Source organism: Parasteatoda tepidariorum, chromosome 8, assembly GCF_982258835.1.
Source record: "Parasteatoda tepidariorum strain Cologne lab strain chromosome 8, Ptep-v5.0, whole genome shotgun sequence".
Taxonomy (NCBI): domain Eukaryota; kingdom Metazoa; phylum Arthropoda; class Arachnida; order Araneae; family Theridiidae; genus Parasteatoda; species Parasteatoda tepidariorum.
The window spans coordinates 95,887,946-95,902,413 of NC_141762.1; the positions used below are offsets into that span (position 1 = coordinate 95,887,946).

General features: G+C 26.7%; 2 protein-coding genes across 6 annotated transcripts in view; one reads left to right on the forward strand and one right to left on the reverse strand.

Annotated features, from left to right (window-relative positions):
- Positions 1 to 14,468, reverse strand: part of LeuRS (Leucyl-tRNA synthetase) — a 96,354-nt gene that overhangs the window by 48,904 nt on the left and 32,982 nt on the right. The window lies entirely within an intron of this gene.
- Positions 6,075 to 13,542, forward strand: LOC147806560 (uncharacterized). Its single transcript, XM_087169457.1, has 3 exons — positions 6,075 to 6,306; positions 9,782 to 10,577; positions 11,914 to 13,542. Exons 1-3 carry the CDS (start codon positions 6,215 to 6,217, stop codon positions 13,390 to 13,392), a joined length of 2,367 nt encoding a protein of 788 aa, XP_087025583.1. The 5' UTR covers positions 6,075 to 6,214; the 3' UTR covers positions 13,393 to 13,542.

The following is a 14,468-nucleotide window of genomic DNA, read 5'->3' on the forward strand; positions in this document are numbered from 1 at the left end:
ATTAAAAAAATAATAGCTTTATATGAGGGGGGTTAAAAATTAAAATTAGCAGAATACAATTTCCTTACTTAATTATCAGTTCTAAATTTCATAAAATTCCTATAAACTTTAGAACAATCACATGTGGGTCTAATTACTTACCTAACTAAACCTGGCACCATTTTCTCTAACTACTTAAATAAAATTATTAACAATATTAAAGAAGGTTTTTCTTGGATTATCACTAATAATCAACCAACTTTAGAATTTATTAAACATCATAAAATTAAATCTATTGCGACTTTTGATTTCCAGGATCTTTTCAATAGCATTCCCCTTTCTAAACTAAAAGATCTCCTTTTAAATTATTACTATGATTTTAAAAATATCCTTAATTGTGATTTTGATTATTGGAAAATTTTAATTAATTTTCGTCTTTTTATAAATTAGCTTTATAATGGAAAAGATATTTTACTTCAAATTGATGGAATACCACAAGGATCTAATTATTCATCTCTCTTAGCCAGCTCATTTTTGCATTACTATGAAAAAAATTATACTTTTAATATTAAATTTGTTTTTAGATTTATTGATGATTTAATTACCTTAATTTTCAAAATTATACTATTTTATTAAATAATATTTACCCAGAGGAATTAATCTTGCTTCGTAATCATGATGATATTAATTTCAATTTTTTTGGATTTGGGTATTATAAAAGAAGAAAATATCTGCTTTGTTGATTTATACGATAAAAGAAATGATTTCAATTTTAATATAAATAAACTAATTACTTGAAATTCTAATGTTTCTAGGAACATCTATTTAAATAACACTTTTAATGAAATGAATAGAATTAAAAGAATATGTAGTAATATTTATTTATCCAAAAAACAAAGAGATAAACTCTTTCAAAATTTGATTACAAAAACAATAGATACCCAACTAAAGTAATTACCCAGTAAGCACACACCTCACGGCAAACGTAAGGCCGTAAGCTGGCATTCTAGGTAGGGTAACGGCAAAAGGCAAGTACAATAGGGTCCTTTATCGTTTGTTTTGAGGCATTTCAGGAAGAGGCGGAATAACTCTTCACCTATACAGGCCCGAAAAATAAAACCGTTGTTTGGCCTCTTACACTTAATTAGTTACTGGACCTTTATTGTATACCGTTGTTTGGCCTCTTACACTTAATTAGTTACAGGACCTTTATTGTATACCGTTAATTAAGTGTAATGTTACAATAGATTAATAATGAATAGATGCAGAGTTGGTAAAAAATGTGCTTTTAACTCAAAAATTTGAAAAAAATCAGGAGAGAATGGAAAAAGTCCATAAAACGTTAACCGTATTTTTGAGAGGAAAAAAAACAACTTTTATTATTCTTTGAAAACTGCTAATTTTTTACATAGAATATTAAAAACTTGAATTTTATTATTTTACTATAATCTAAATATACTTTATGTGGTATTACCTATTATATTTTTTAAAAAAATAATTTTATTAAAAAATAATCATTTTAAATTTTATTAAAATTTTTAAATAAATATATATAATTATTTATTTTTTCTTTTTGAAATCATTTTCTGAAGTATAATTTTTAACTCGAAATATAATATATTCTTTCTTTCTAGAAAAATTTAATACATATTCCCTTAAAAATAAGAATAAATATTAATACTTTTAACTAGAACAATTCCTTTGTTCATTGAGAAAAAGTTTTTATTTTTTCGATTGTTTATTATAAAATTTTGTTAAATTTATTGTATTAAACAAGTACTTAAGAAAGACTTATTGAATTGAATACTTATTGAAGACTTTTTCTTATTGAAGACTTATTATTATTTTTTTATTGAATAAGCGATACATTTATTTTTAACGTTAAAGGATTCAATAAAAAATCCATCATTTTTGTAATTCATGGTAAAAAAAAAAAATCTAGTTTAATTTATATGATAGCAGTAAAAGGCTAAAGGTCCGTCATTGTCTATTTTTTGTCATTTTAGGAAGAAGCGATATGAAAACTTTTCCCATTGTTTATGTTTTGGTCGCTTGAAAATTATTACTGTAAGCCCCAAATGAAATTAACATAAATTTTTTCCAGACTATGACTCCTTTTTTAAACCTTCTCTAAAACAAAAATGAATAGGTAAGTTTAAAATTCATGTAAATAAAAAAATCTATTTATAGAAAATAAATGAATAAAAAAATATTGTAAATTGCTTAAATCCTCCTAGAAATTATAAATATCTTGAATTTAGAGCAAGGATTTTTAATGAGATGGGCTTTTTTATTACATTAATTTACTAACTTTTATTACAATTTAAGTGTTTTGTAATAATGAATGTATACCATTTATAATAGTAAACGTTTTATTTATATAAATTGTTTTTTATTTTATTTTTATTTTAATGTTCATTTCAAATTTAATATCTTAGTTTAATCACTTACTTCTTAAAAACTGGATTCAAAATAGTTTAAATGGTCTTAAGAATTTTGAATTTTAAAAAAATCGTGTTTAAATTTTCTGACTGTTTATAGCAAATGTCTAGTCTAATAAAGTAAATAACTTTTTTTCCCCTAAACTTTTAAGCAATACTTGAAAATAATAATTGTTTAGGAAATTTTATTCTTAAATATACGTTTTTAAGTAATAAAAATACATTTGGATATTTTTATTAATTAAACTTCAAAATATTAAGCAAATAATTTTTTTTAAAAACTTATAATACAGAATATAAATAAAAATTAAAATTATACTTTCAAAACGTTAATTATATTTATTTTTTATTTGCATTACAAAAATATTTTTTCATGCAGCATTAATTTATTTTTAAAATAGTTTATATACATTAAGGAAAAAAAACTGTTTTGAATGCAATACATAGATGGCGCTGTTTTTTATTTTTTACTTTAGACGTGTTTTCGAGTCCTGCGGATAGATGGCAGAAAATATAAAGTGTAGGGTCTTGTAGGGTTGCCTTTCTTTTAACTTTGATAGAATTTTGCCAATTTACTCAGAATGACAGTCGGTACGGCTTTTGTCCAGGCATAACCAATTGTGGACACTAACTAACTAACTAACTCAGTGGCGCGACAGCCCATTAAGAGGCCTCAACCTGCGCCATCTTGAAAACTCTCCGTAATGTTAAGTCTATGGGGGAATTTTCGCTACCTTTTCTATTAAAACTATTAGGGATATATCATAACAATTAATTTTTTATACAAGAAAATAAAAATATGCTTCGGGGTCTTTTATTATTTCTTGCGATAATAAATAATAAGTGCTAAAGAAAATTCATTTTTTTTTAATGAGAAATTTTAAATTACTTTTTGCGGGAAAACTACAAGATTTTTGAAATATTTGACAACGCGCCCATCAAGCAACTATTTTTACAAAGCATTTGAAAAAAAATTCATTCGTATAAGTATTATAGATATTGATAAAAAACACATTATTTCATTTAATTTTTTTGAGACCCGCCCAAACGCTTTGACCCCGCCTAATCTTGTGAGTAGGGAAGTGGTGTAAGTGCTAATTGACCAGTTAGAAGGAAAATCTTCTGGGGAAACCAATCACTTTCTACTAAAGTAGAAAGTGAAAACTGACCACTCATTACGCAAAGATTCTTTTCGTTCTTTCTTTTCTTTTTTTAAAAATTCATTCACGTAGTTTCATTTTGTTAATTTATTTAATGACAAAGGCGCTATAAATTCATAAATACCCGCAAGGGGATCAAAAGGGTGCACAACAACTCTGGATATTCAATCAATAAAAATTCATATTTTATTTTTAATTATGTAAATTTTCTATTTCAAGAAATCTCAAATATTGCTGTTTGCGTATTACATGGAATCTACTTCAATTCGACAGTTGCATTTTCAAATTTAATGCCAAAATTAACACAAATTTTATTTGCTAAATAGAAGAGGCGTGAAAAAATATTTTTATAAAAAAATTAAGCTTATGGGAACTCATGTCCTTATTTAATTCTAAGAATTTAAATAGATCTTGATCATTATTAAACATTTTTATCGTTTTAAAATAGAAATGTTTTTTGAAAAGCTAATTTTTTGCCAATCAATAATTGGCTTATTAACACTTAATTAATTTATTAAAATTGTCCTAATACAAATAAGATTTCTATTATTTTCATGCAAAATAATATAAAAATTTTAGTTTTTTTTTTTAATTTTTACAGTTATTTTATTTTTTACATTTATTGTCATAGGATTCGTCAAGTATTGAAATATTTTGAGGTGACCAAAATTCATAATTCTTTTACCCTTTTCTAATTTCTTTCTTATTATTAAATAAATAAAATTATTTTCGATAAACTTAATTTTCTTTTTTTTAAAAAAAAAACTAAACTCCCTCCGAAAATATGTTTTCTTTTTATTATTATTACTATTATTATTATTTACTCAATTCTGTGGATGACTCTTACCTCTATCGCCAAGGATATCTTTAATTTTTTTTATTTATAGAAGTATTCAAAAATTATAGTAAATTTTATTAATTTAAGCAGAGACTATCTATTGTAGTTCGAAAAAATCGATGAACTTACCGTTTCGAATGTCGTAAATTTAAGACAGTTATCTGTTTAATTAGTACCAACATTAATCTGCTTAACTTGTACCAATAATAATATATTTTGTTTTTTTTTATGAAATCAGCACATAATATTAAAAAAAATAATTTAAAAATGGAATACAGGTGGAATACTATGTGGTAACTCGTAGTTGTGATCACTGACTAATAATAATTATAAATGTGGAAAAATATGTGGAACAGTGTAGTGGTGAGGTCATGCAGGTGGAAGACTGTTGAACCACAAAGCGGATTGTTTGTGCAGGTAAAAAACTCTGTGGTACCAAAAATGTTCAAACATTTCATTATGATAAGATAAATATTTATTTTTTAACATAGCTTATTTTGCTTATTAATCAGTTCTTAAAATAACATTGGAAAATTAAAGGTACATTGTTACAATATATTTGTGTCAAAAACCGTAATTCCATATTTTTGCTTACAGGCTGATATATTATGTGATTATAATGGTATATTAATGTAAACCACACTAAAAATTTATAGTTGTAAGACGGTTAATAAACTTAGACACTGACTAAAGTAAGTTTATTTTTTAAAATGTAGCGTAATGAGAGAAAATCATGAAATTACGTTATTAGAGAGAAACGACTCGTTGTAAAACTTAAATTTAGAAAACTTTCAAAATAATAAACGTCATAATATAGCATTGTTAAATAAGAAAAATGAATAGCAATATCTTTAAAATAATTTGAAGATACCTATAAATTTGGGATATAAAATTTTTTCAAATATTTGTATAAGTGTTATTTATGCTAATGAAAGCGAAGAAAAAGATTGGAAATTAGCATTACAAAATAGCCGCTGCATCATTTGATTTTTATACATAGTTAGATATTCTTATTTTCTAACTCTACAGTCCCTGGTGGGCTTTGACTTTCTTTACAATGGCGCACAACTAAGCTTCCTCTCCACATTTCTTTTTTTCAGTTTATTTATTATTATCATTATCATCATCAAGTTATTAGTATCATCAAGTATTTAAGTAAGTTGATTTTTCTGCACGTTATTATGACGTTGTTATGTTATCCTAAATTTATATTTTCTACTGCCTCTTTGACATATATATATTTCGATTACACGTCCTTTGCGGTATAATCAGTAAGAGACTAAAGTGCTCAAGAGTACTTATCCTTTTTGTTGGCCTGGGCACACCTTTTCCATCAAGAGACAGGTAAATTTATGTATACTAAACTATCTTTTGCAAAATAATTAGCGTGGCTAAACTCACAGGTGTCGAGTTAGTTCCTTACACAATACTTTAGTTTTCAAAGAAGCGAAAAGGGGAGATCACGGTTCAATGGTACATTACTGGAAGGGTGATCGTTTTTCGAAGCTTTTGTGAAGCCTCGTTATTTAGGAACACCTATGAATAGAAATCTTCAGCACTTCTAAAGGCTCAATTATTTAATTTATTTTAGCATGATCATGTAACTAAAAGTGATTAACATACCACTCATCTCCTTTTCTGTATATAAGAACGTGCAAAACTGTCGAGTTTTCAAACATTCGTTACCATTCGTTGCGATGCGTCGTATTAGTAACAGAGCAACCTTTACTTACTTTTATACCATGATTTCATAAAAAAAATTTTAAATTTCTTTGATGTAAGAAGATTTAGCCAGGATGCCTCGATTTAGAAAAAGAGAACGTGATTTACATTTGTCTGCACGTAGAAAGAAAAATAAAGGTCAAAATTTGAAAGCCTGGAGAGAAAGGTAAGGCTATTTTCATTTTTGTTTTTCAAAAATCCATTTCTTCTTAGAATGTATGTATGTTTTTGAAAATCCATTTCTTTTGTTGCTCAATTCTCTATGTGCGATAAAAGTCGTTTTTTTTTTTCATCGATGTTATGTAATTCCAATTCAATCATTTTTGGATATTTTAATTTCAAAATTTTTAAATATTACCAAAAATTATAATAAAAAATGTTAAAAAATGCTTATATTTTTGAAATTCTTTTTTTTTTTAATTAGAACCTTTATTTATTTTGTATAGTTGTATAATTACAAAATAAACAACTAAATAAAAATATTGAGAAAGCTGTTCAAATATAATTTTTTTGTTAATTTTCAATTGGTTTACAAAATTACTTTTTTTGGTAAATATAAAAAACTGTTTTAAATTGAAAAGTTGAATTTTTTTCTTCCATTTTTCTTTAAATGAAAAATTAATTTTGACGCGTTTATTTTAATGGACCTTTTCTATCGCAATAGTATTATTTTCTTGCCTTTGGATTAAAAAAAAAACATGTTTAAATTTTAACACTACCATTTTCTATCAGACCGATAGAAAATATTCTGTTTAGATTTTCTTGAAAATATTATTTATTCACGTTTACAATATTATTATTTTCTTATTTCCTCGCATTCCGATTTGAAATTTGTGTATAATAAAGTTATCATAAGTAAAGACTTCATACTAAAATAAATTAATAGCTTAAATACTTGGTTATGAAGCATTTAACTTCTACTAGTTGTACGCCGAAGCTGGAAGTGATGTTTAGAAGCTTGAAAGTGTGGCAAAGAGGATATTTCAGTTTACAATAATTTCATAAATGAATCTGTATTGAATTATTTTAACTTGTATTTCATTTATTTATTAGCTTAATTAATAAATATTTATTTGCGACACTCAATCAAATGCTGAATTAAAAAAATATTTTTGTTTTAAAACTTGTAAAGCTTTAATCTTATAAAGTTACACTCTGTTAAAAATTTCTTTTCTGAATCGGTAAGATTTCCTAAGATTTTGTTTTTTTTTATTATGATGAAATTAAATAAAATGAATAAAATTTGGGCGAACGAAGGTGTTACTATTTTTATGTTGTAACTTGTAAATATTAGTAGGGAAGACTAAAGCCAGTTGACACAAGAGTGGGTTGTAGTTATAACTTATTCTATTTCCTGCTCTTCTATAAATTGTGTCAACTCAAGGATTCCATAGAATGTAACAAAAGCGTAGTGCTAACGTTATATAATAGGAATATAAGCATTTGATTCATTTTTTTTTTTTAATTAAGTCATTTTACTCAGGTTTATTTCTGTGTTGATTGAAATTATGACTACTATATAATTTTATGAGAAAGTTTATTGAAGAAAGTTCTGCGTGAATTCTAATAACATGCTACTGTGAAGGGTTATATATAAGGCTCGGGTTTTGATGACATTTGCATTTTTTTTTCTTTTTTTGCATTTTCGGACAATATTTGTCCTTTAGATCATTTTTTTAGATTTATAGGGCATTTTTTTAGATTTATAGGAAATTTTTTTTTTTAAATTTTGGGGCGTATTTTGCATTTTAAAGCATTTTTAAAGTTTTTTGTTAATTTTTGCCACTTTTCATTATTTTTTGCGGTATTTACATTGAAGTTTCTATACAAAATGAAAATGCTTTGGAGACAATATATTTTCCTTTTTTTCTGTTATTTTAGGATATAAAGCATATTTTTCAAACTTTAATTATCGTAGAAAAAATATTGCATTGCTTTATACTTTTTTAAATGACTCATAATGATTTTAAGGAGAAAAACATTCTTTTAGTTCAATATTTCTACTTTATTTAAGTCATGTCAGAAGCCTTTTTAGCGCAATTTTTACATTTTTAGAGCATTTTGTGTACTTTTTAAGGTCATTAGTTGAGATTTTTCAAACTCCGAGCATCAAAATCTGGGCTTTATATATATATACCCAATGATTGCTGGTAAAACAAATTACGTGTAATTTTTTTTATTTAATTTGAAATTGAATAGAAAAAAATATTGGCACAACAAATTTAGAGTTAACGAATAAGTATGATCTGTATTTACATCTTCATCATTAATCGAACTCCGCAAAATCTACCAGATACAAAAAAAAATAATAATAATAATAATAAAAAATAAAAAAGTAAAAAAAACAATATTCTTTTAATTTGTGATTTATTTACATCTTATTAACTAATAATCAACAGTTATTTCATGACATGAAATAGTTTTTTGTTCTACGAAAGTTGAAATTACTGTAGTATTCATTCACAAATTTTAGTAGAATTCATTCACATTAATACTACTAAAAGCCATTCTGTTCTTGAGTTCGTGCAAACATTCCCTTTATGATTCGGCTAAAGCCTAATACTGAACATATAAATATTTTCATTACTAATAATTTTTTAAAATGACATTTTATATTACAGATATATTGTTATAACTAAGGCCCGGATTTTGATGACATTTGCATTTTTTTGCATTTTTTGCATTTTTGGACATTTTTTGTCCTTTAGGGCATTTTTTTAGATTTATAGGGCATTTTTCATTAAATTTTTTGGCTTATTTTGCATTTTTAAACATTTTTTAAATTTTTTCCAATTTTTATTATTTTTTTATCATTTTTTATTATTTCACTGGCTTCTAAACAGTGAGGAAAATCTCTAGAATATTAACAGGTGAAGCAACATCTTTTCAAATTAAAGAAGAATTGTCAGTAAGTGAGACCGTCTTTTTCAAGTACGCACCAATAACATCAGTAGACGTTGAAATAAGCTTCTCAGGTATAAGAATTTACTTTTAGACAAGAGACGCTCGTTTACATTTCAAAATATCAAAAAAAATTTAATAATCCAATGTAATTCTGATATTTAGTAATATTATGAGATTTATGAGATAATATTATGACAAAATGAAAATGTTTTGGAGTCAGTATATTTTCCTTTTTTTCTTTGTTATTTTAGGATATAAAACATATTTTTCATACTTTAATGAACGTAAAACAAGTATTGCATTGCTTTATATTTTTTGAAATGACTCATAATAATTTTAAAGAGTAAAACATTGTTTTAGTTCAATATTTTTACTTTATTTAAGTCATGTCAAAAGGCATTTTTAGAGCAATTTTCGCATTTTTAAGGGCATTTTTCGCACTTTTTAAGGGCATTTTTTTCACTTTTTAAGGGCATTTATTGGGATTTTTTAGGTCATCAAAATCCGGGCTCTAGTTATAACAAATTGGATTAGTTCATGACAGTAAGTTAATATTTCCGTTCACTAAAAGGGCAAATAGTTTAAATATATTTAAGCATACATCACGCAGTGACCAAAAATAAAATTTTCAGCAGGAAATAAATGAGAAAAAAATGTCTGATTCAAAAAAAAAATGAAATATATATTGATATTAAAAAATTTGATATAATTATATGTTAATTATATTTTCCTTTTAGAAAAGCGAGAGAACTGGCAGAATTAGCTGAACAGCAGCAGTTAGAACCACAGCAACTAGAACATCAAGAACAACATCATCTAGAGCAACAGCAGCAAGGACACCGAGAGCAACAGCAGCAAGGACACCGAGAGCAACAGCAGCAAGTACAACAGCAAGGACAACGAGAGCAACAGCAGCAAAGACATCATGAGCAATATCAGGATGTACAGCAACACAGAGAAGAACAAGAAGAAGGGTATGATATCGAACCAGCTCAACTCTTGCGCACAGAAGAACTTGAAGGGAGAAGAATAATTGATATTGTCTTTTTCCTGAAGCAAGTACGGAGTTTAGACAATCATAGCAATTTTGGGTGCAATTTCTCTTCAATGGAAATAATATCTGAAGAAAGGAAAGGCTTACTTTCTGGATTCAAATTCAAATGTCGCATGTGTAATCTAATGAAAACCGTTTGGTCAGAAGACACAGATTGTCCTTCCAAAAACGTGAACACTGATGCTGTGTCTGGTATTATGACAATTGGATGCGGTTTCAACAACTTGGAAGAGTTTTTTGCTATAATGAATATTAAAGCAATGAGTTACAATCTTTATAGTAAAGAACATGAGAAAATCTGCGATGCTTGGGAAAAAACAGCTTTGAAAGAGATGGAATTAGCAGCAGCTGAAGAAATGGCTTTAGCTGTAGCAAGAAAAGAGGTAGATCAGGACGGTATACCACTCTTGACAGTAGTCGTAGATGGAAGTTGGGCGAAACGTTCATATCGGACAAATTTCACTTCCCTTTCTGGTGTCGTAAGTATCTCTGTTTCATTAATTTTCGATAACATTAATTGCATAAGTAAACATATATTTCTTTACTTATTTATTATTTTTTTAACCTGATAATTACTTATACAAAATGTGATTCTAAATTGTTACAAGCACTTTAAATAAATTAATTTACGCTTTGAAGCCAACAAAATTTGAACAAAATTTTTTGAAACAAAAATTTAATTGAAATCGTACTTTATTTAAATTTTTTAACTAAATCTACATTTAATACTTTTAAATGAAATATATATCTGATATATTTTAAATTAAATATATATTTAAAATTTTTTAAGTTAAATATTTAATATCATAATACCACTATTATAATATCATAATAATATTTAATATCATAATATTTAATATCATAATATTTAATATCATAATATCATAAACCGAAAGTATGAAAATAAAATAGAATAAAACTTTTTTATTCTCCATATACAAATGTCTTCAGGAGTGAAGCACCCTATTTTTTTTCGTTTTATGTGTGATAAAAAAAAATCAATTATATTTTTCTTATCCACAGCAAAAAGGGGAACTTTAGGGAAAAACTTAATGAAACTACTGCTGAGTTTTCTGATGCAATATTTATTAATTTATTGCAAAGTGGCATACCCCACTCCGCCAAAACCTTGTTTCTTTTAAAACTAGTACGTCAGAAAATTTCTCCATAAAGAATCTTACTTTTAATAGAATGCATTATTATTCATTTTCCAAAGCTATTTCATCTGCTAGAAATATCTCACTTCAATTAAAATTGACAAGGATTCCATATCTAGTAACTTTTTACTTCAGCAAAGTTTCAACAATTTCAATGAACTGAGTTTATGTAAAATTTGCTTGTTCTTTTATCCGATACATCGAAAGAAAAATGGAAAAAAAATTTACAATAAATATAATAATTAAAAAAGAAAATACTGTCTCATAGTGAAGGAAATATCAAAAATGTTCATAACTTTCATTGTTTCCTTAATTTCTTGGATTATTAACCATATCTTTGATTGACCGTGAGTTGTTAAACGCTTGTGACCTACGAAAGAGTTTTAAATCACATTTAGAGGTGTAAAATTAAGTGGAAAATAAAAAATCTAATTATGATTTTAAAACTATTCTTAAAAAAATTAATTTTTTTCCATCAAATTCTGCTATAATCAAAAAGTCAGATCAGAGAAAAGAACTTGTGCTATCAGCAGAAAAAGATTTGTAATCAGAGAAAAGCACTTGTTCCAACTTACGGACAAATCACGCATAAAAATTAAATGTTTAAAATGAATCTTATTAAAGTATTGCATTCTTAACTCTGATTTTTCTTCCATAGGCAGCTATTGTTGGCTTTTACACAAGAAAAGTTTTGTTCATGGGAGTGCGAAACAAATATTGCGCTAAATGTGCACGGGCAGAATTACGTGGAAAGCTTGCTGCAGACCATAAATGTTTTTTAAACTGGACAGGGACATCAAGTGCAATGGAAGCGGATATAATTGTCGATGGATTTAAATGTAGTGTCGAGTTGTACAACTGCAAATATTCGACAGTTATAGGAGATGGAGACAGTAATGTCTATAAAAAAATCATCGATGCAAGACCGTATCCCGAACTAACTGTCGAGAAAATTGAGTGTAGCAACCATTTGCTGCGGAATTTATGCCACAAAATTAAAGACATAGCCAGGTCGGGATCAAATGGTGACATTACTGCCAGAAAACTGATCAATTCAAACATAAAAAGGTTCAGAAATGCCGTTACAATGGCAACCAAGTTTAGAGGGCAAGAAGAGGCAAATTTAACCGATAAAGTGAGAAAATTAAGGGAAGACATCCTTAATGCCCCCTTGCACGTTCTTGGTGAGCATGATAAATGCGCCGATTACTTTTGCAAGAAACCAAGAAAGAATACAATTTATAGTACCATTAAAAGTTCGGCAGCTTTTTTTAAAGTCATGCAAGCATTTAATATGTTATCTGACAATGCAAAGAGTTTATTGTACAATGTCAACAATAACTCTGCAGAACATTTCAACTCGGTTGTTGCAAAATTTGTTGGTGGGAAGAGAATTAATTACTGCCTTAGGGGCTCGTACCAAGGTCGGTGTAATGCTGCTGTTTCGAGTTACAATTCTAAAACACCACTATCGAATCTACATAGGACGTTATACAAGTCTAGCCCAAGTTCAGTTTTAAAGCGTTTGGAAAAAAAGAAAGTAAGAAGGAATTCTGGGCGCAAAATAAAGCCAAAGAAATTATTTAATAAACCAAAGGAAGAAAATGATAAATATTATGGGGAAAAAGCAGAAAAACCAGATATGAACTCTCAAATATATGAAGAAAAGAAAGATTATGTGTTAAAATCCTTAACTTTAGATGAAGTATCCAGGAAGAGGCTGCAGTTGGATACCACTCTTCAACGCGATTCATCTCTATGGGTCGAAGAGAGAAGAAAACGAATCACTGCTTCCAACTTCGGTACCGTTTGTTGCAGGCTGCCTCACACAGGGTGTGGAAATTTAGTGAAATCGCTACTATATTCAAATGTGGATACTAAAAGTATGCAGTATGGCCGCTTCAACGAAAAACATGCAATTGAACACATCGAGAAACATTTGGACATTCGTGTTCAACCCTGTGGTCTCTTCGTAGATGAAGAAGATTTTTATTTAGAGGCTACACCAGATGGACTTATTGATAACGATGGCATACTTGAGGTCAAGTGCCCCAGTTCGTGCAAAGATATGACCCCTGAAGAAGCTATAGCAAAAAAAAAATTTACTTTCTGGAAAATTTATAAAAAAAACAAATAAAGAGGAAATTAACTTAAGGCACAAGCATTATTTTCAAGTTCAGGGGCAATTACATATAACAAAACGCAAATATTGTTTATACATAATGTGGACCCCTAAAGGAGTAAAGATAGAAAAGATTTTCAAGGATGACAGGTTCTGGAATAAAGAAATGAAATTAAAACTTCAACAATTTTATTTTGATTGCATTTTGCCAGAACTTGTTGATCCTCGACATACGCGGTCAATGAAAATTAGGGAGCCTGAATATATTATAAAAGCGCAAAATGAAAAAAATCTTTCTAAAAAAAGGAAACTATTGTAGTATAATTGTATTAGAATAATTGTTAAGAAGTAGTTTCATAATTGCTTATAATTAGCTAAAATACATTTTTGTTTATAGCTAATGAGTCTGTCTGGTGTGACCCCGAAGTAAAACTTTTTTTTTTCATGCAATAGTTAACAAGATTTATATTTTGTTTTTCCTTGTGTTCAGTTGCATGTTTATTAGACATGAAAAATATATATATATATATATATATATATATATATATATATATATATATATATATATATATACATATATATATATATATATATATATATATATATATATATATATATATAATATTATATATAAATATATATATATATATATAAATATATATATATAAATACATATATTTAATATACTGCAAACTGAATAAATGAGCAGTTTGTTTTAAAAAAATGCAAATTATAATTGGCTATCTTATGTATTGTTATTTAGATAAATTTATGTCACAGTTATTGTTACTTCAAATTTTGAATCTTATAATAATTTTGTTCATTCATATTCAACAATATATATATATATATATATATATATATATATATATATATATATATATATATATATATATATATATATATATATATATATATATTCGAAGATTTTTGTCAAACAGTTCAAAATATCAAAATAGTTCGCTTTTGAAAAATTATATTGTAGCTTTATTTTTCATTCCGTGCAACTTTTCTCAAGTTTCCAATGCTCAGTAAATTTTTTGCTTGTAAATTTATAAGCTTAAGCCTGTCTAATAGCATGACCACGAAAT